Source organism: Danio rerio, chromosome 7, assembly GCF_049306965.1.
Source record: "Danio rerio strain Tuebingen ecotype United States chromosome 7, GRCz12tu, whole genome shotgun sequence".
NCBI classification, from domain to species: domain Eukaryota; kingdom Metazoa; phylum Chordata; class Actinopteri; order Cypriniformes; family Danionidae; genus Danio; species Danio rerio.
In genome coordinates, this window is record NC_133182.1 from 74878232 (window position 1) to 74899887 (window position 21656).

At 40.0% G+C, this 21656-nt stretch overlaps 1 protein-coding gene and 1 long non-coding RNA gene across 3 annotated transcripts in view; one reads left to right on the plus strand and one right to left on the minus strand.

The window, feature by feature from the left end:
• The window catches only part of znf821 (zinc finger protein 821), a 36592-nt gene extending 15056 nt beyond the window's left edge, over nucleotides 1-21536 (plus strand). Inside the window, exons 2-6 of one of the 2 annotated variants that reach the window (XM_695359.10) lie at nucleotides 3755-3877; nucleotides 4272-4384; nucleotides 9154-9249; nucleotides 10925-11088; nucleotides 11388-21536. In XM_695359.10, coding sequence (XP_700451.5) covers nucleotides 3755-3877; nucleotides 4272-4384; nucleotides 9154-9249; nucleotides 10925-11088; nucleotides 11388-12165 — 1274 coding nt within the window. In that variant the 3' untranslated portion in view covers nucleotides 12166-21536. The remainder of the gene's footprint in view (nucleotides 1-3754; nucleotides 3878-4271; nucleotides 4385-9153; nucleotides 9250-10924; nucleotides 11089-11387) is intronic. The other variant, XM_005169050.6, reaches the window with a different exon arrangement.
• LOC141375202 (uncharacterized) lies at nucleotides 1926-21650 on the minus strand. Its single transcript, XR_012382859.1, has 4 exons — nucleotides 21317-21650; nucleotides 19845-19938; nucleotides 19616-19711; nucleotides 1926-3853 (listed from the first exon to the last, which is right to left on the minus strand). It is a non-coding gene; the product is annotated as an uncharacterized lncRNA (long non-coding RNA).
• Nucleotides 21651-21656: the final 6 nt, after the last annotated feature.

Genomic DNA, 21656 nt, shown 5'->3' on the forward strand with positions numbered 1-21656 from the left:
CTTTAATTATGTTACCGAGGTTTGTCTTTGTTTACATTTACATTTAGCCAATTAGCAGACGCTTTTATCCAAAGCAACTTACAAATGAGGACAAGGAAGCAATTTACTATAATATTACTATAATATTATAAGCAATAACTATAAGAGCAACAATGAATAAGTGCTGTAGGCAAGTTTCAGGTGTGTAAAGTCTAAGAAGAAAAGCATTAGTAATGTACTTTTTTTTTTTTTTTTTTTTTTGAGTACAGTTAGTGGTATATCCAGAGAGGCAATTGCAGATTAGGAAGGAAAGTGGAGACTAAATAGTTGAGTTTTTAGTCGTTTCTTGAAGACAGAGAGTGACTCTGCCGTTCTGTTGCAGTTCAGGAGTTCATTCAACCAACTGGGCAGATTGAATGCGTGAGTTTGAGAAAGTGATTTTTTCCCTCTTTGGGATGGAACCACGAGGCGACGTTCTTTCACAGAACGCAAGTTTCTGAAGGGCACATATGTCTGCAGAAGTGAGAGCAGATAAGAAGGAGCAAAGCCAGAAGTCGCTTTGTAAGCAAACATCAAAGCTTTGAATTTGATGCGAGCAGCAACTGGCAGCCAGTGCAAACGGATGAACAGCGGAGTGACATGTGCTCTTTTTGGTTCATTAAAGACCACTCGTGCTGCTGCATTCTGAAGAGCTGAAGAGGTTTGATAGAGTTAGCTGGAAGCCCCGCTAGTAGAGAGTTGCAATAGTCCAGTCTGGAGAGAACAAGAGCTTGAACAAGGAGTTGAGCTGCATGTTCAGATAGGAAGGGTCGGACCTTTCTGATGTTATAGGGTGCGAATCTGCAAGATCGAGCAGTTCTAGAAATGTGGTACCAAATTGCTTAATCTTTATTTCTTATTGTGTACGTCTTGTACGTTATACTTGAATAATGTCTATTGTAGTTTATTAAATCAGATAATAAAAGACACGAGTCTGTGTATATTAACCCATTCCACTTCACATTCATAGTGACTTATGTTTACATTTTCTTAAATCAAAAATATAGATTATAATATTAATTACAGGGTCGTGCTTTATATAATGAAATCATTTTATTGTTAATGTATAGTGAGACCGATGAATCCGGGCTGAGGTAAATGACGTTATAAAGTACACTGCCGTTCCATTTGAAGAAGTACACGATTCGTGTCCTCGCGTCCTCGGTAGTTCATTCTTCTATGTCTGAACTTGGCAAGTCTAAACTTTCAAGGATGCAAGTCCGAACTTTGCGTACTTGGTATTGAGAAACAGCCACTGCTTTCCCATTACAATTAAGCAATCCGCATACTTTTCCATTAATAATAAATTTAATTTACTGTTAATTCACTATTTGCTGTCAATGATTGTAACTCCAGTTCAAGCTAAATGAGTGGAAAATGCTTTGTGTGTATCTGAAATTCTGGAATGAGTCATATGTAAGCATATCCATTATAGCACTCTATCAATTTGCTTACAACTGTTACAAACGCCATGGCAACACCTTGTCAACCTGTCTGAACACAGTAGCGTGTCATTCATCACTCACACTGACAACAGAAAGCGCCTTGTATTTGTATGCCGTTCAGCGTTCGTGCACTCATTAAAGCGGCTCGGCAGAAGGTGTTTGGTAGATGGCAGTGATGGAGTAATGGGATGGATGTGTGCGGGTGGAGGGAGGAAAAGCGGCTCCATGTGGGCGTTCGGAGAGCTTCTGGAGGAGATGATTCTCACATTAGAGCACAGGAGATGCAGGCTGTTTCCTCTGGGACTGCAGTGTGTGTGTGTGTGTGTTCATAGTGGGGGTTGGTGAGCGTGAGGATGTTGTGCGTGTTCCTAATGTGTTAATGCAGCAACAACTATTGTTCTAACTGCAACTATTGGATCTCGTTGATGCTGTTGTTGTTGATGTGCTCTGTCTTTTTTTTTTGGAAATTCAAGAAAAATTGAGAATTATTCAGATTACATCAGGCTTTTTGAAGTGATGATGAAAGCATTGCGGTTTTTTGAGTGAACACTTTGTGTGGTGCATGCATTTATAATACATTATAAAGGTATTCCTGAGCCATTTCCTTGTGTTTTGTCATCACACAGTAATGATTGGTGTCACAATCCTAAAATTATGACTTTGATTTCGATGATGGCGGTTCATTCCACTGTGGCGCCCTCTGAAATAGAGACTAAGCCGTAGAATAATGAACGAATTAATGATTTTGATGATTGTTTGACTTAAATGTCTTAATACTAGCCTTGCGATTTAATAGAACAGTCCATTTTTGTTTGGAAAATGCTCATTTTATAACTTCCCTAGAGTTAAACTGATGAGTTTTACCATTTTTGTGTCCATTTAGCTGATTGTTGGCGTCTACACTTTTAGCTTAGCTTAGCATAGATCATTAAATCGAATTAGACCATTAGCATCTTGCCAAAAATGACCAAAGAGTTTCGATTATATTCCTATTTACAGCTGGACTCTTCTACATAATGTAATTACAGAAGACTCCAGCTTTAAATAGAAAAATTATAGGATTTTTTTTTTTTTTTGAGTGAGTGAGATGCTAATGGTCTAAATTAATTCAATGATTAATGCTTAGCTAAGCTAAAAGTGCCCCCACCAGACCCGGAGATGAGCCGAGTTTGTTTAAAAATGGTAAAACTCTATGGGAGTCAGTGATGAGTAAATGATGACAGAATTTTCATTTTTTGGCGACTCACCAGAAAAAAAAAAGCGCAAAAGTTGTGAGAAATTTAGAAATGTTTATAAACATGACACAAATACTTTCTTCTGAGAGGTAAATATATCTGTTGTGTTTGTTGTTGTAGCAAGTTATTGCTTCATCTTCTATGAACTGTCTTTCTGATTTAATCAGACAACCAAGCTCACATGAAAAAATACTATAGTATTTAGTCAATACTAATAGTGTATTTGAGCCATACTATAGTAAAGTGTATTATATTGTATATATTACAACATTTTGTTAATGAATACTACAACATACTGTAGTATTAACTATGGTGAACCAATAGTATATTACAGCGGTTCCCAACAGGGGGGTCCCAGCCCACAAGGGGGCCTCAGCGAGCTCTGTGGAGGATCACGTCTTATTTAAAAAAAATACATGGGCGTCCAAATTAATAAGACATTCACAGACGACTCACGACAGTTTGCCAGTGACCTTTTTTTCCCCCTGTCGTGAGTCATATAATGCCAGAAGGACAATATAATATCATCACGATGCAAGTACGCTCTTAAAAAGATCATTCTATTGTTAAGTATATTTAATTTATAGTCATTTTAACAATTTAACCATTGGAATCAGAATGTGATAACGCATATGCTTAATAAATAATTATACATTTTAACAAAAAAAGTGCAAGGTGAAAGGTAACAGAGGCTGCGATATCTGCTACCAGATCTGTTTTTAGTTGTCAGACACCCACATAATAAATATACTATAGTAATTTTCAGTAAACAATATAGTATTTTTAACCGTACTGACACTAACAATTCCTATAGAGATAAAGATGTTCAATCAGCTAAATGTTGCTAGAGTTGGTATTTATGTATTGCATTACCAAAAATGATTGAGGTCATGTCCATGTGTGGTGCTGTAAGTCTGTATGTTTGTATTGTGACAGGCCTAAGCTTGGGTGTAAACAGAAGCAAAGCAACATATTTTAGCTAAAACAACTAAAAGCAGAGGTGTGTATGGAGAGACGCCTCAATAACTCTCACTGATCATCTGGTTTCACTCACAGGGCCTTTTCACACGACTGGGTTGTCCGGCCCGCAGCACACTTTTGAGATGGATGCAAGAGACGACTTCATTGAGGACGGCGAATGCAACTCACAGGAACCTGAAGAGCAAGACAGCACAAGTGGTGAGATGCATACACAGTTTGAAGACTAAATTCTTATTCGTTTCTTTACATTTCACATATTGTTTAAAAGAAAAAGAGCACAATCTCATTTGAATTTAAAGTGACAGTCACCAAAATGGCACAATCAGAATCAAAGTCAAAAAGAGTCAGTTTAAAAGAGGTATATAACATTATTTGTGTGGTATTTTAAGCTGAAACATACACACTCTAGGAACATCGGATTTAACATCTTGTAAAAAGGGGCATACATAAATGTTTATGCTTTCTATTTGCTTATAAAATATACAACAAAATCCAGGAAGACGGCTGTGTGTGGGTACAGTTAAAGTAAAGCAAGGTGACCTGTGATGGAGCCATTGATAACATTCTGCCTTTTTTTCCCCTGTGCTGCCAGACGACGGTGACAGTGATTTCGATAAAGACGACGACTCAAATGCCTCGGCTGATGACAGCATGACGAGTAATAAGAGCAGTCACTGCCACATACTGCAAGATGACGTCAAGGAGGTGAGAGATGCATGAAGGAGATGGTTGTGTGATAATTTTGCATTCCTCTCTTATCGAATGATTTGCATGACCGGATTGCGTGACGTAGGCAAGCCTTCACTGTAAAAATGTCTGGCAAAGTAATTTAGGTTTGAGCATTCTTGTTTTGATGATTTACTATTTACTATTTAGATTCTTTCATTCATATTTTTTCGGCTTATTCCCATTATTAATCTGGGGTTTCCACAGCGGAATGAACCGCCAACTTATCCAGCATATGTTTTACGCAGCGGATTCCCTTCCAGCTGCAACTCATCACTGGGAAACATCCTTACACACTCATACACTACAGTCAATTTAGCTTACCCAATTCTGTACCGCATGTTTTTGGAGCACCCGGGGAGAACATGCAAACTCCACACAGAAATGCCAACTGACCCAGCCAGGGCTCGAACCAGCGACCTTCTTGCTGTGAGGCGATTGTGCTACCCACTGCGCCACTGTGCTGCCCTAATTTTGAAGATAGCAAAAAAAATTAGGAGTTTTCCAAAATATTATTAATATTTAGTTCTTGAAATTCAAATGGATACCTTCCCTACCTTTTCTTTTGTAAAAAAAATACATAAGCTTTTACATATGCCTTTTAAATGCGATTGCGCCTTTTTTATATGCATAATTTTTTTAAGTTAAGGTAATGTACTGAACAGTTGTGTTTATTTGTAACACACGGTTCTGACAACGGGATTGAGGATCCAATTGTATCGTCTTTATTGACAGAGAATGGTCAGGCAGGCAAGGGTCAATCACAGGAGCAAAGAGAATGATACAGGGCAATCCAAAAGCGAAGTCGAGTCTCAGGCGAAAAGATCGGTACAGGCGGCTAACATCAAATATTAGTAACTTAGGCTAAGGGTCTGGAAACATGGCATGGAAAAACAAGACCATAAAAAATGCATAGTAATGCTAACAGGGTAAACACTAACAAGACTCAGCAATGTCTGTATGTGTGTGTGCTGTCTTTATAGTGCGTGAAATCAGTCCTTGTGTAGCTCCCAGCTGTATGTGTGCAATAAACGGAAATCCAGAACAGGTGTGTTTGTGAAGTGAATGAAAGGATTTGTAGTCCATATAGTGACGGGAATGTAGTCTGAGTGAAAGGAATCGTTATAAATTGACTTTTGTGCATGAAGCAATCCGGTTATGTAATAATTATTGAAAAAAAAAGTTGACGATTTATTTATTAGTAGTATTTTTAATTCCTTTTTTGTGTGCGTAATTGATGTTAAGTGTTTCATTTGTGTTAAGCACCATACAAGGGGAATAATTAAGCTCTAAAGTAAATTAAACTAATAACTAATTTACTTTGTCGGGGTACAAAACGCGATATTGCCTCAAAATTTGCAATATGAATCGCCCTGTATCATTCTGTTTGCTCCTGTAATTGACCCTTGCCTGCCTGACCATTCTCTGTCAATAAAGACGCTACAATTGGATCCTCAACTCCGTTGTCTTTATAGTCCATGAAATCAGTCCTTGAGTAGCTCCCAGCTATATGTGTGTAATAAATGGAAATCCGGAACAGGTGTGTGTGTGAACTGCATGACAGGATTTGTAGTCCATATAGTGATGGGATTGTTGTCCGAGTGAAAGTGAATGAGTCCCAGCAATCTACAAGCTTTACTTTATTCTTTTAAAATTTTGAAGCACAATAATTGAATGCGTAAATAAAGACTATTTTAATTTTTGCAATCAAATTAATGTTATTATAGTTAACTAAATGAAAACCATAAAACTATAATAATTTTGAAACGCATTTGAATAAACATATTTGTAAGTATATATTATATACTAAATACATTATGAAAATACTATAAATATACTTCTGTATTACTTATAAATATATGTAAAAAAATAATTATGATAAATAAATATACAAATGCACTACCTGACTAAAGTCTCATCATCAATCCCAGTTGTTAGAGCAACAAATAATAACTTGACGTCTAGTTGATCATTTGGGAAAGTGGCAGAAGGTCGATTTTTCAGATGAATTATCTGTTGAACTGCATCCCAATCATCACAAATACTGCAGAAGACCTACTGGAACCCACATGGACCCAAGATTCTTGCAGAAATCAGTCAAGTTTAGTGAAGGAAAAATCATGGTTTGGGGTTACATTCAGTATGGGGGCGTACGAGAGATCTGCAGAGTGGAGGGCAACATCAACACCTGAGGGATCAAGACATTTGTGCGGCACATTACATTACAAACCACAGGAGAGGGCAAATTCTTCAGCAGGATAGTGCTCCTTCTCATACTTCAGCCTCCACAGCAAAGCTCCTGAAAGCAAAGAAAGTCAAAGTGCTCCAGGATTGGCCAGCTCATTTACCAGAGATGAACATTGTTGAGCATGTTTGGGGTTAGATAGCGGAGGAGGCATTGAAGATGAATCCAAAGTATCTTGATGAACTCTGGGAGTCCTGCAGGAACGCTTTGCCATTCCAGATGACTTTATTAATCAGTGATTTGAGTCATTGCAGAGATGTATGGATGCAATCCTCCAACTTATGAGTTAGTTAATGAAGTGATATTTACATTTAATTTAACTAAACTAAAATTAAAAAAGACAAAAACAACAAATTACTAATAATTTTGGGTAATTTGTATAGTTTACAGCAAAAAAAACAACAACAACAAAAAAACAATGTTTTTGTGCCACAATTCCATCCTGTATTAAAATGTTTGAAAGTCTAACCAATTATCCAACGCTTTTAAAAGCCAGAATACACAAATTGTAATTTGATTTACAAGCCTGTATGACTTCTAAGACTTAATAACATTTTGAGGCAAAGAGTATGACAGAATTCTTGGTCATCAAACCGTAGCGTTTGTTGGCATCTTTAAGTCGATAGATATTTTTGCAGGCTGACTCACCGCTCTATAGCAACCCAGTCGCCGTGACAGTTGGAGTGAGTCACCAGGGCTTATGCATGCATTTGTCTGCCACAGTCCTGCATCCGTCATCTGGAGCCACACTCATGATCAGTTACAGAGAATAAACGCTCATGTTCAGTAATGCTGTATTAAAAAAAACATCACACTGCAGTGCTGTGCAAAAGTGGTATTTTCACCACCAAAAAATGCATTTAAGTCAGTTATTAATTTTCTTTGGTGTAGTGTGTTAGTAGGAAATACCAGTTTACTTTAACAAACACTGGGTCTTGTTCACTAAACCTTTGTATGCACTAATGTTTCTGTGAAAAATACCTAAGGACATGTTTCATCAAAAATTTGCATACTAAAATTTATCGTAAATGTATGAAGTGGTTGGCACAATCGCCTCACAGCAAGAAGGTTGTTGGTTTGAGCCGCGGCTGGGTCAGTTGGTGTTTCTATGTGGAGTTTGCATGTTCTCCCCGTGTTGGTGTGGGTTTTCTCCGGGTGCTCCGGTTTCCCCCACAATTCAAACACATTTAGTACAGGTGAATTGGGTAAGCTAAATTGTCTGTAGCGAATGTGTGTGAATTTCCCAGTGATGGGTTGCAGCTGGAAGGGCATCCGCTGCGTAAAACATATGCTGGATAAGTTGGCAGTTTATGGATAAGTCCTTATTGATATATGCAACTTTTTAAAATAGCATCCATCCACCTTTGACAGTAAAATCTCTTAATAATGCTGTTAAAGCAATTCGTCTTTCGTTTTAGTGCCATAATTATCTTTCTTTGAACGAGTGCAGCTTTGCGGAAAGCCTTTATATGGAGCTGGTTTGAGATGTATTATGCAAATTACCAACCTCATGTACGCAGGCGCTCATTTACAAGACTGCAAATTCAGTAACAGAAGAATGAGTTGAAGAAAAAGCTCATGTGCACACGCGCGTATTATGAATTAAGTGTCAAGTTTTCTTGAGAAGATCAAATGTGCGAAAACCATATTCAAATATTAGAGAATAATACCTATTTGCCCCGTGTAAATGGGGCGTAAGGCCCCGTTTACACTAGTGCGTTTTAGTTTTAAAACGGCGTTTTAAACGACGATCCGCATTTACACTAGCGTTTCACCCAGCATTTCTGAACATATCTCGTCCACACTACGCCACCAAAAACGTATATCACGTGACCATTCGTGCACTCTGGGCATGCGCGTTGTAGTATAAACAGAAAGCATGTGTCTCGCTCGGCATTTGGTTATTGTTAGTCATCAGACGCCGGTTGAACATTGAACGCGATGGCAAAGAAACCAAGAGAGGTATTTTTGTGGACAGACGACGTGGTCGAGTTACTAAACGTAACAAATGAATAACTGCACAATGGCACCTAAAACAGACAATAGTGCAAACAACGCTCCCATTTCTGTGTCCATGTTGTTGTTTACAGTGAAGGCTGGTCTGCTGTCTTCGGGTAGCGTTAAAGACATGTGTTATAGTCATGTGATAGGGGCTTGACGAATAAAGGAAGGATACGCAATGACACAAAAGCCCCAATCAGCTAGCGAATCTCAGCAGCCCCGCCTCCGTTTTCTGATGTCTCCGTTTATCCACACTGAGACGGAGCAGCAGCGTTTTAGAATGAATACTGCCTCTCCGGCATTTCCAAAACGCTATGTTTTCGGCGCTCCAGAACTCCGGCGTAGTGTGGACGAATGGCGTAACCGTAGCAAAACTTATGCCTTTAAAAACGAAATCGCATTAGTGTAAATGGGGCGTAAGGTTCAGTTAATGTATTTACTAGCACATTAGGTCTTGTTACTCAAAGCCCTCATCTGTTTTCTGGTTCATCATGTCTGTTAGGAGAGCGAGGAAGGAACTGACCATGGGAGTTTTGTTTGTCCTCTTTGTTCCCTGGAGTTCAGTAGCGCTGACCAGCTCATCGCACACGTTTATCAGGTGAGGATTACACTACCTAAACCTGCTTTAAACACATTCTGAGGTAGGATTGAACTCGAAATGTTGGGGTTTCACATGCCAGATGTAAATAGAGCTAAGTGAGATTCTCATTTAAAAGCTGGCATTTAGACCACAACCTTCAGATTTCAATTGCTGGCATTTTATAACAAACTTGCATAGGGAATATTTGACTAATGGAAACCACATGTTGTAAAATATACAATTATTATCGTTGTAACGTTTTTAAATCCTGCTATATTAATGGAATACACATCTGAAGCTAAAAAAGGAATATGTGTCCATCGTATGCTACGTTTGTGAAATATCTGTCAACTAAAGGCTGATTTATACTTCTGCGTCAAACACCGGCGTATGCTACGGCGCTGATGCATAGCCTTTCTCTGTGGCCGTCGCCGTCACTGATGTGCAACTCTCAAAAAATGAAACTACACGTCGCAACAACGCGTAGCGCAAGCTCTGTGATTGGTCGGCTTGGTAGCGCTGACGAGTCGGGGCGGGACCGAGAGTCGCGCGAATGGCGCGCCCAATGGAGCGATTGTTTACAAGTGTGGAGTCCCGTGAAGGAGCTCCGGATGGAAAGTTTTGTTTTGTGTTTACCTTATAGTTAAAGTTGCTGCACATCCGCTAGTTCCTGCTTCAAAATGAGCGAGTTTGAGCCACTTGTACATCCAGGAAGTGTTCAGGAAAAGCAAAAAAGCAGCGAAGAAACTCGACACAGAGGAACAGTTACACCTCACTGCCAATAAGCGTTTCAGAAGTGTTAATGCAGACCAACAGAGACAGCGCGCAGAAGTATAAATGCACAGCCACGCGCGTTGCCTGCGCCGTGGGTTACGCCGGTCACTTTACGCAGAAGTATAAATCAGGCTTAAGACTTTACCATAGTAAACCTTTGCCGGCAGCTAGCTCTCTTCAGCTCTCACTTGGTCGCCCACTGAAGCTAAGCAGGGCTGTGCCTGGTCAGCACCTGGATGGGAGACCACATGGGAAAGCTAGGTTGCTGCTGGAAGTGGTGTTAGTGAGACCAGCAGGAGGCGCTCAACTTGTGTTCTGTGTGGGTCCTAAAGCCGAAGTATAGTTGGGGACTCTACAGTGCTCAGTCTTTTGATAAGATGTCCGAGGTCCTGACTCTCTGTGGTCGTTAAAAAAAATCCCAGGATGTCCTTCAAAAAAGAGTAGGGGTTTAACCCTGGCCTCTTGGCCAAATTTGCTGACTGACCTCTGTCCATCATGGCCTCCTATCATAATTGGCTTTATCGCTCTGTCTCCTCTTCACCAATCAGCTGGCGTGTGGTGTGCGGCCTGGTGCAATATGGCTGCCATTACTTCATCCAGGTGGAGCATCCCCCCAAAAATGTGAAGCATTTAAAGACTGGTTCTGAGCTAGCATCAAAAATGTGTCCAGTGTATTCCAGCCTTCAATTCAAAGTAGAAGTTCACTTTAATCTTGTGTGTGTTTTCAAACATATATTACCATTTACCATACACATAGTACTTTTGCACTCTTTTTAGAAGCTTGCAAGCTGTAGTCTCCATTGAAATCAATGAACACGTTTATTACTAACTATTTTGTCATTTTTGAAATGTCCTTTACATTCATCTCAGCTGAAGAGACGATGTTTGAACTCTCTTGTGTCTCATTTTCTGTGAACAGCACACGGCTGTGGGTGGCAGTAAGAGTTATATCTGTCCTGTTTGTGGACGAGCTCTCAGTTCTCCAGGCTCTCTTGGCCGTCATCTTCTCATCCATTCAGAGGACCGTCTGTCCAACTGTGCAGTGTGTGGAGCTCACTTTACAGACACCAACAACTTCAACAGGTCAGCGTTTTACTCAAGACATTAGGTCTCATTCACTAAACATACAATGTTCGTAGAGATGTTAAGTCATGATTCATTAAAATCTTTTGTACTAAAATTTTGTACTGACTTTCTGCACGTGCACTTTAAGACACTATTAGCTTTTTAAAGCCTGCGCCTACCCCGTCCCTAACCCTACCCCTCACAGTGACGTCACTTGCTCTGTTGAGTGCATGTGCATGTCTGCAGTAAATGAAACCCATTATTTCATCAGGATGCTTTTAAAAGAAACTGTTCTGTTTCCTGGTCTGTAAATGTAGGGAAAAGTTGAAGGAATTCCTCGACACAAGCAGTATAGAGATCAACAGCGATGGTGAGTCCTGCGCCATGTCCAACCCTCTACCCAGAAGTCCTACTACAAACCCCAGCCCAAATCCAGGTCCTGTACTGACCTCAATGCCAGATGGACTTCTCCCTTCTGCTCCGCCTCTTCCATCACTCTCTGACAGCCTCAGTCCTTCCAGCACGGGCCTTCCACCACTTCCAGACCTCATGAACCCAATGCCCGTGTACCCAGCTGGGGTTTTGCTGGTCTGCAACAGCTGTGTAGCCTACCAGCAGCTCGTGGATGCCCAGTCGCCGTCTATGAGGAAATGGGCGATCCGTAGGAAGAACGAACCCGTGGAGGTGCGGATGCAGCGGCTGGAACGGGAGCGAACAGCCAAAAAGACAAAACGGGCATGCGAGACACCGGAGGAACGAGAGATGCGACGGTTACGAGACCGTGAGGCGAAACGAATGCAAAGGATGCAAGAGAGTGACGAGCAACGGTCACGTCGTCTACAACGTGACCGGGAAGCCATGCGACTCAAACGGGCTAATGAGACACCAGAGAAAAGGCAGGCACGGCTAATCCGTGAGCGGGAGGCCAAGAGGCTCAAGCGACGCTTGGAGAAGATCGACCCATCGTTGAGAAACCAGATTGAACACGATCCTGCTGCAATGGCGGCGCTCACTGCTGATATGAGTCTGTTCCAGTTTTCATTCCCCATGTCCGTTCCCTCTATGGACAACGGACTGTTTATGAAGCTCCCCTAACAAGCACAGCTCACAGTGCAACCTTTGAGAAGAAACTGCAATTCTTGAAGAATAATGATCTTGATCACTTGTAACTGCGATAGGAATGTTATGGTCTTGTAGTTTCAAGGAGCTCGCCCTGATAGCCGTTTGGAGTGATGTTAGCTCTGGACTTCATTTTACAAGAGCAGATTTGAATCAGCATGAAAGACCAAGAGCTGCAATGCAACAACATTGACAACTTCAGGCAGCAAAGCAAGGTATGACTACTGCTGGGAGTGATCTGCTGTCTGATACAGTTGGATATTGCAGATGAGGTTGCTCTACAAGACAGACAATTCCTTGGAACCTCCAAGGGTGGTGGAATACTGTAGTCAACCGTGCGAACAAATAACACCAGCGCTGGGCAATGTTTAGTAGACTACTACAGTGACATTTTCAAGAACCGCCTTATCCCTTTCGCTATGACCTAAGTGAAAAGTCTAAGAGCAGGGATCATGTAGATGATCTTCCCATATGGTGGTCAGAAGAGAAAGCTGGACCTGAGTCCTCAACTATCATCTCTGGTCAAGTAGGAATGCCTACTAGAAACCGACAATATGGCGACTTGCCAAACTCCTCAGAGGTGATTGAATTGCTGTCAGTATGAATAACCCTATATGTAACATGACTTGATTTACATGATTATCTGAACTTATAAGAAGTTCTGACATTCATCAAAAGACAAATACTCTTCCCTGTCTGTAAGCATGTTTTAGAAGACTTGTCTACTTTATTTTCAAGGCTCAGACTTTTTGCCATCTTTCTTTAAAGACCCTTCAATTAAGGGGGTTCTCTGTTTGCACACGGACCTTACAGTGACAGGAGTGAGACGTGTAGCCACACTCCACACTCAGCCTACTGTTCAAATCTGCCAGACTGACTGGCTGGAATTTACCTGCATCTCTGGCTCACCTCCCAGGACCTTAAATTGGGTCACTACTAGCTCATTTTTTCACAGAACCAACTACCTCACCATGGGCTTTCTGCATGGCCTAGTCAAACCTGTGGATCACAGGCACCATGCAGGTCCACACACTGACTCAATGTTACCCTATGCCAACACCTACTACAGTCCAGGGGTGTCCAATCTTTCTCCTAGAGCAGGGGTCACCAAACTTGTTCCTGGAGGGCTTGTGTCCTGCAGATTTTAGCTCCAACCCTAATTAAACACACCTGAACAAGCTAATCAAGGTCTTACTAGGTATACTTGAAACATCCAGGCAGGTGTGTTGAGGCAAGTTGGAGCTAAACCCTGCAGGGACACCGGCCCTCTAGGACCGAGATTGGTGACCCCTGTCCTAGAGGACCACCTTCTTCAACAGTTTATTCACAATCTTAATTAAAAACAATCTTGAAATATCTAATCAAGGTATTCATTAGGTGTGTCCCAAGTCACATACTTCTAAACTATTTACGCCATTTCATAGTATATATAGTGTAAGTTGTTAACTCTTACTGAACAATTCTAAAAGGAATAGGTGCAGTTTAAATAACTGGATGATGCACTTATTCAACTGATAAACAGAAGTCTGGTATGTTGCACTCAACGGTTGCAGCATCGCTAACTAAGCGGAAGGAAAAGAGCTATCGAGCTCTAAGGGTTGGATTAATTTTATTTATTTTGGATTGTGCATGCAAAATTCTCCTACTTTAGCAATTATGCCACCTACCGAAGGTAAATTCGGTTGTACACATGACAGGTACTATAAGGAAGTTTGGTCTTTTTTCTTTTTCAAATTTGGCAACATTAAACGTCATATGGGAAACTGTTTGGATTTCCCTTCATTACAAATTTGAGAGGATACTAAAGTCATACACTACATAGTTGAGTGTATAAATGCACAGTGTATCGGTGCATAATGTAGAGTGTGTCAATTGGGATGCAACTAATGTAACTCAACCTTAAGCCAGTGTAAATTGAAGGAAATCTTTGGTCCTCCTGGAGCAAGATGGACACCCAGCCTATGATCATTACCCTATATGTTTATTGAAACGACAACTTACTTAAATGCTGTTTGAATGCCGCTGACCCAGATCGTGAAATCTACGTGGGCTTGCAGTCTTGTGGTTTTAGCTAATGCAGTTTAAGGTCAACTAGACCTTGACCACATCCTATTTGTCAATATTTACAAGGATGCAACCTTCACTATGCCCCTCAGTACACCCTTTAGTTAAGCCTGGATTTGGAAACAAACCAATACCTGATTGTCTGTGTGGCATTACAACACCAAAGTGTGGACTTCAAGGGCTGAGGGTGCCATTTGGGACAAGGCCTCTATTGGAGACCTATTGGAGGAAGGTCATTACTGTGGATGTACTCTTAGATATTGTTTCAAAGCACATTCAGACACACTTCTCTGACCTCCTAAAGGCTTTATATAGCTTATCGCAATGCTACACGGGTTGATACTTGTCTAGGAACTCAGGGATGGTGTGGATCATCTGCATCTTCACGGCCTGAGAACACAGGAGCAGGAGACCTCCTCGTCATTATCATGCTCGATCAGACACAATACTCACCTTTACCGGTCACATTGGCCTTTTTTTTTTTCTTATTTTTAAACTGCAAACTCCTCAACTGAGCCAAAAGGTCAATAAGGATATTCCGCAGCTCCATTACGTCTCGACTAAACCGACCAGTCTCTGCCCTCTGCTGCTGTCACTGTACTGTTTAATGTATATGTTACCTCTTAAAACCAGTGTGGTCCCGCACTGGACCTGGGAATGCTTGTTGTTAACGACAGGGCACTTACCGTGTGCTTAGTCTATATGGCAACGCAAGTAGTGTACAAATTCGAAAAAAAGAGAAAAGGTTGCCTTTGTCACTGGAAAGTCGTGCTTTGGTTTTATATTTAATGATTGAAATTGTGTGCTATTTCTATGAGATGTGCAATGATGTAAAGGTTTAGCAAATGCATGTATGAAACAATCAGGATGAACACTTCCAGAGAGAAATCCCTCCTGTATGGAGCAGTGACAATGCTGCATATTTACACTCAAATGGAAATACCACGGCAATTGCACATTAACAAAAGTGTTTCATAGTAATTTAAAGGTGAAGTGTGTAATGTCTGTGCCAGTTTTAGACTGCAAAGACAACCCCTGTCTTCCATCGCTCAATCAAACAGGCACTCCCATCCCAAATTCTCACCGATTTCGATGTAGACATTTGAAAGCTCAACGAAGCCCTTGTTATTAACATGCATTTTAATTGGTCCAATCATTAAGTCATGCAATGTATATGTGATATTTAAGTATGAATAACTTGTATATTTCCCAAAGCTGGAGGAAAGTCCTTACCCCAGCTGGAGGAGTTTAAGTATCTTGGGGTTTTGTTCACGAGTGAGGGAAGGATGGAACGTGAGATTGACAGACGGATTGGTGCAGCGGCAGCAGTAATACAGTCAATGTACTGGTCTGTTGTGGTAAAGTAGGAGCTGAGCCGAAAGGCAAAGCTCACAATTAACCGCTCAATCTACGTTTCTACTCTCACCTATGGTCGTGAGCTTTGGGTCATGACCAAAAAGACAAGATCTCGGATACAAGCGGCCAAAATGAGTTTCATTCGCAGGGTGGCAGGGCTCACCCTTATAGATAAAGGGAGGAGCTCTGTCACCCAGGAGGAGCTCGGAGTAGAGCCGCTGGTCCTCCACATCGAGAGAAATCAGCTGAGGTGGCTCGGGCATCTGTTTTGGATGCCTCCTGGACGCTTACCTAGGGAGGTGTTCCAGGCATGTCCCATCGAGAGGAGCCCTCGAGGAAGACCCAGGACACGCTGGAGGGACTATGTCTCTCTGCTGGCCTGGGAACGCCTTGGGATCCTCCCCGGAGGAGCTGGAAGAAGTGTCTGGGGAGAGGGAAGTCTGGAGTTCTCTCTTAAGACTGCTGCCCTTGGACCCGGCCCCGGAAAAGCAGATGAAAATGAAATTTAACTAAACAAATTTCCCAAAACAACCACATGCTCAGTAAGCAGCATAGGTGGTGTTTTCTGGCTGTTTGAATGCATTCAGTCATATCAACATGTACACTATGAAAGCAAGCCAACTAAAGGAATCTGAAAGTGTCCAAAGTGGACAAGCTCAAAACACTTTAGGGGCGAATACAAATGTTTTTAGTAGGAACGTTTCAATCGTGGGGTGGCAAGGTGGCTCAGTGGTTAGCACTGTCACCTCACAGCAAGAAGGTCACTATTTTGAGTCCTGGCTGGGCCAGTTGACATTTCTGTGTGGAGTTTGCATGTTCTCCCCGTGTTGGCGGGGGTGCTCCTTTTTCCCCCACATCGAAGACATGCGCTACAGGTGAATTAGATAAACTAAATTGGCCGTAGTGTATGAGTATGCATGTGAATGTGAGAGTGTATGGGTGTTTCCCAGTAATTGCTGCTGGAAGGGCATCCGCTGCATAAAACATATGCCAGAATAGTTGGCAGTTCATTCCGCTGTGGCGGCCCCTGATAAACAAGGGACTAAGCCAAAGGAGAATGAATACATTTTCAAGTTTCAATTGTTTCCAATGGTGCATCATGATGCATATGATTCTGTATGGATGGATAATAAGCCAATTACAGCCTGCAAATATTTCTCTGACGTTATTCATCACATATGTGCTTGTCACAATAGTGTGAATTGGCAATTGCACATTTTAAAATTGCACATATATTGGCTTTTAGAAACAAACTACTAAGAAAAAAACTGAACAAGACATTACTAACTTAAGAAATCATGCTAGCTGCTTTCTTTCTGAGATGCTAACACTTGCCAAGGATGACATAGCTTAGCATTAGCACATCAAATGATACCAGCTCAGATAAATGGAAGACAATAACCACATTCGTGGCAGCTTTCACAGTAAAAAATATATAGCCCTATTCTGTGGTTGACAATCCACAGGTTTTGCCATCCATTGAAGCCAACACTCTCATCATACAGACACATGCATATCAAATCATTGACATGATGATGATCATAATCAAGAAGACCAGAAGAAAAACAAAAAAAGCTCCTAGTATTTAGTATCTTCCACAAGTGATTGTAATCCTGAAAATGCATTTTAATACCAGATGGAAACAGGTCCAAGTTGAGCAAAATCACCACTTTAAGAGTTCCATTCTATTTCGGCAGGTATTGCATTAACCACAAATATACATAATTGGGATAAATTAAACATAAGTGCTACCTTTAACTAATGAACCTATAGTATATCGGTCATTGAGTAGCTAAACAAATTGGTCCAAGCACATTAGTACATTCCCAGCAGGCACACAATGTCATAAAAGGTTAATATTAGGTTAGATTTAGGTCCTGACGTCAGGTGATCAAAATTCAATGTCTAGTCAGCGTTTATGGACGTTATTTTGCGTCCAATAGCAACATCAAATGACGTTGATATTTGGGTGTTTAGGTTGTGTTGAAAAGTGACCAAAATCCAACATCGATCCAACATCTTAAACCAACGTCATATTGACGTCAAATACTGACATTTATTTGTCAGATATGGCAACCAAAATCTTAACGTCTGATAGGCGATACAGTGGTAAGGTCCACACAACGTCAAGCTGTAACATCATTAGACGTTGATATTTGGTTGATTTTAGGTTGTGTTAGTAAGTGACCAAAATCCAACATCATATTGATGTCAAATACTGACATTTATTTGTCAGTATGGCAACCAAAATTTAACGTCTTATAGAGGTCAAAGTGGTAACGTCCACACGTCAGGCTGTAACATCATTTGAAGTTGATATTTGGTTGATTTTAGGTTGTGTTGGAAAGTGACCAAAATCCAATGTAGAGCCAACATCTTAAACCAACGCCATATTGACGTCAAATACTGACATTTATTCAGGAATGGCAACCAAAATCTAATGTCTAATAGAGGTCATAGTGGTAAGGTCCACACAACGTCAAGCTGTAACATTATTAGACGTTGATATTTGGTTGATTTTAGGTTTTGTTGGTAAGTGACCAAAATTCAATGTCGAGCCAACATCTTAAATCAACATCATACTGACGTCAAATACTGACAATTATTTGTCTGGGTGGCAACCAAAATTCAACGTCTGATAGACGTCATAGTGGTAACGTCCACACATCAGGCTGTAACATCATTCAACGTTGATATTTGGTTGATTTTAGGTTGTGTTAGTAAGTGACCAAAATCCAACGTCGAGCCAACATCTTAAACAAACGCCATATTGACGTCAAATACTGACATTTATTTGTCACATGTGGCAACCAAAATCCAACATCAGATAGAGGTCTTAGTAGTGACACCCACACAATGTCAAGCTGTAACATCATTAGACGTTGATATTTGGTTGATTTTAGGTTTTGTTGGCAAGTGACCAAAATCCAACGTCATATTGACATTTAATCGTCAGGTATGGCAACCAAAATCTAACGTCTGATAGAGGTCATAGTGATCACGTCCACACAACGTCAAGCTGTAACATCATTAGACGTTGATATTTGGTTTATTTTAGAGTGTGTTAGTAAGTGACCAAAATCCAACGTCATATTGACGTCAAATACTGACATTTATTTGTCTGGTTGGCAACCAAAATCTAACGTCTGATAGAGGTCATAGTGATCACGTCCACACAACGTCAAGCTGTAACATCATTCAACGTTGATATTTGGTTGATTTTAGGTTGTGTTAGTAAGTGACCAAAATCCAACGTCGAGCCAACATCTTAAACAAACGCCATATTGACGTCAAATACTGACATTTATTTGTCAGGTGTGGCAACCAAAATCCAACATCAGATAGAGGTCTTAGTAGTGACGCCCAAACAATGTCAAGCTGTAAAATCATTAGACGTTGATATTTGGTTGATTTTAGGTTTTGTTGGCAAGTTACCAAAATCCAACGTCTTAATCTTCAGGTATGGCAACCAAAATCTAACGTCTGATAGAGGTCATAGTGATCACGTCCACACAACGTCTAGCTGTAACATCATTAGACGTTGATATTTGGTTGATTTTAGGTTGGACATTGGGTTCTGATGTCAACCCGATTTTCATTTCCAAACAAGATGCAACATTCCCTCGACGTTGGGTTACAACGTCAATCAGACATCATGTTGACGAGTTGTGCCTGCTGGGTTGGCATAAAAAATGTGTTATTCATTATTGCGAGTTACAAAAGTCATTGTTGGTGAACCAATCCTTATTTGAAAGAACATTACACACATCACCTTAAATCTTTCCTCAGTGTTTCATTTCGGGAAGGGTCAGTCTTGTTAAAATGGACCACTGTACATCTGTAAGTACCTCTTGAAAACAGGGTAGACTGTGTGTGTGTGTGTGTGATATGTATGTCTTCTATTTCATTCCGATACTTATTACAATTTATTTATTACTACAGTGAATGATGCACATTTCAGTGTTTCTAACATTCACAATGTTGTCATTATCATCTTTGGAGATACCTCTAATACTCAAAGCGAAGCAGCTGAGCTTTCCCGCACAGTCGAAGGAATCCAGATCCCACGTTTATGCTGTTGTGAAGTGTTAATGGTGGGTTCCTGAAGAAAAACAAAAAGATAGGATTTAACATACATGTGATGAAGCATCACTATGCAATTGAGAGCTGTACTCAAGCAACTTTGTATTACTACTATGCAGTTGATATGAAAGTCAATGCTCCAGATCACAAACCTCAGGCAAACTCTTTGACAGTCAAGCCATTGGTCCTCAAGTCCGTAACCCTCAATAATCCACAAGATCCATCCCTCACTGTTTGATTTTCAGCCTATTGATTTGATGTATGCACATTTAGACAGAATAATGCAATTTTTATGAGAAATCCCCTGGAATTTATGATAAAAGCACTGAGCTATTTCATAAAATAGCATCAAAATTGTGGAAAACCATCCTGATGTAAATGAGAAAATGATTATCTGTAGTCCAGAATGCATTGTTTGTTTTGAAAATAAAATATGAGAATTTTTGAATATTAAAGTAACTTTTCTTTGAGAAACAGGCTCATTTTACAATTCCCTTAAAGTTGAACAGTCGAGTTTTGCCATTTGTAAGTCCATTTAGCTAAGCATGTGTAGCTTAGCTTATAGGTCATTGAATTGGATTAGACCATTAGCATCTTGCTCAAAAACAACCAATTCTGATCATTTTCGCTTTAAAGCTGGACTATTTGTAGTTACTTTGTGTACTAAGAAAATGAAAATTTGCTATTTTTCTAACTCGATTTGGCTAGGAACTATATATATATATTCTAATTCTGGTGTAATAATCAATGAACTTTGCTTGAAATATAGTATAGTTTTAGCCATATTGCCCTTGAAAATATCAACCAACTTTTAATTTCCCATTAGATGTACACTGCAAAGATTTTTCACTTAGATTTTTTGTCTTGTTTCTAGTCCAAATATCTAAAAATTCTTAAATCAAGAAGCTTTTTCTAGACAAGCGAAAACATAATTTTCTTGTTTTAAGAAATAACATGCCAAAATTAAGGGAGTTTTTCCTTAAAACAAGCAAAATCTGCCAGTGGGGAAAGCAAAATAATCTTATGTCAAAAGGAAAAAGAAGATTATTTTGCTTGTTTTAAGGAAAATCTCACTTAATTTTGGCATATTATTTCTTAAAACAAGACAATATGTTTTGCTTGTCTAAAAAAATGCAATATTTGGACTATAAACAAGATTTTATACCACATAAATCTAAGTAAGAAAGGCATTTTTGCAGTTTACTAAACAATGTATTTACAGAAGAGTCAAGCTTTAAATTGGAAAAGTATATGAGTGACATGCTAATGGTCTAATCCGATTCAATGATCTATGCTAAGCTAAGCTAAAAGTGCTTCCAACAGCCCTGCAGATCGGCTGGTTGGATTTAAAAATGATGAAAATCCACTGTTTAACTATAGCAGAGTTGTAAAATGAGACCATTTCCCCTCCCCAAAAATTGAGTGTTCCTTTAAAACTATTTAGTCAGCGTTATTCCTAGTATATTTTAGTGGTATGCATTGCCATGTGACATGTTATGTATTTTCTTTTACATGTCTGTGTGCATATGAGTCAGTAAACCCCTGGAACTTGCATGTTATAAACTACATGTTTTAAACGCATTTATATGAGCTTTTTAAGGATTGGAGTCCAATAATTACTTGCCTTTTTTGTCTGTCTGTCTGTCTGGATGTTTTCATGATGATGTTTACAAATCTCTGAAAGGCCAAAATGAATGAAACCTGTAATAAAAGTGACGAGAATAGCACTGGTCACCACGCCAAATGGTCCTGTTCAGAAAGCCATGCTCTGTTATTGGGTTAACAGACCGAAAGCTCATCAGAAAAGCAGAAACAGAATGTGGAATAAACAGTGACTCTACTGCTACCCGTTTGTTTGTCTTTCTTTAAAAAAAATCATAAAAATAATAAATAATAAGTTAGTTTTTTTTCACAGTTGTTGGTTCATTCCTCTGTGGCAATCCCAGATTAATAAAGGGACTTAG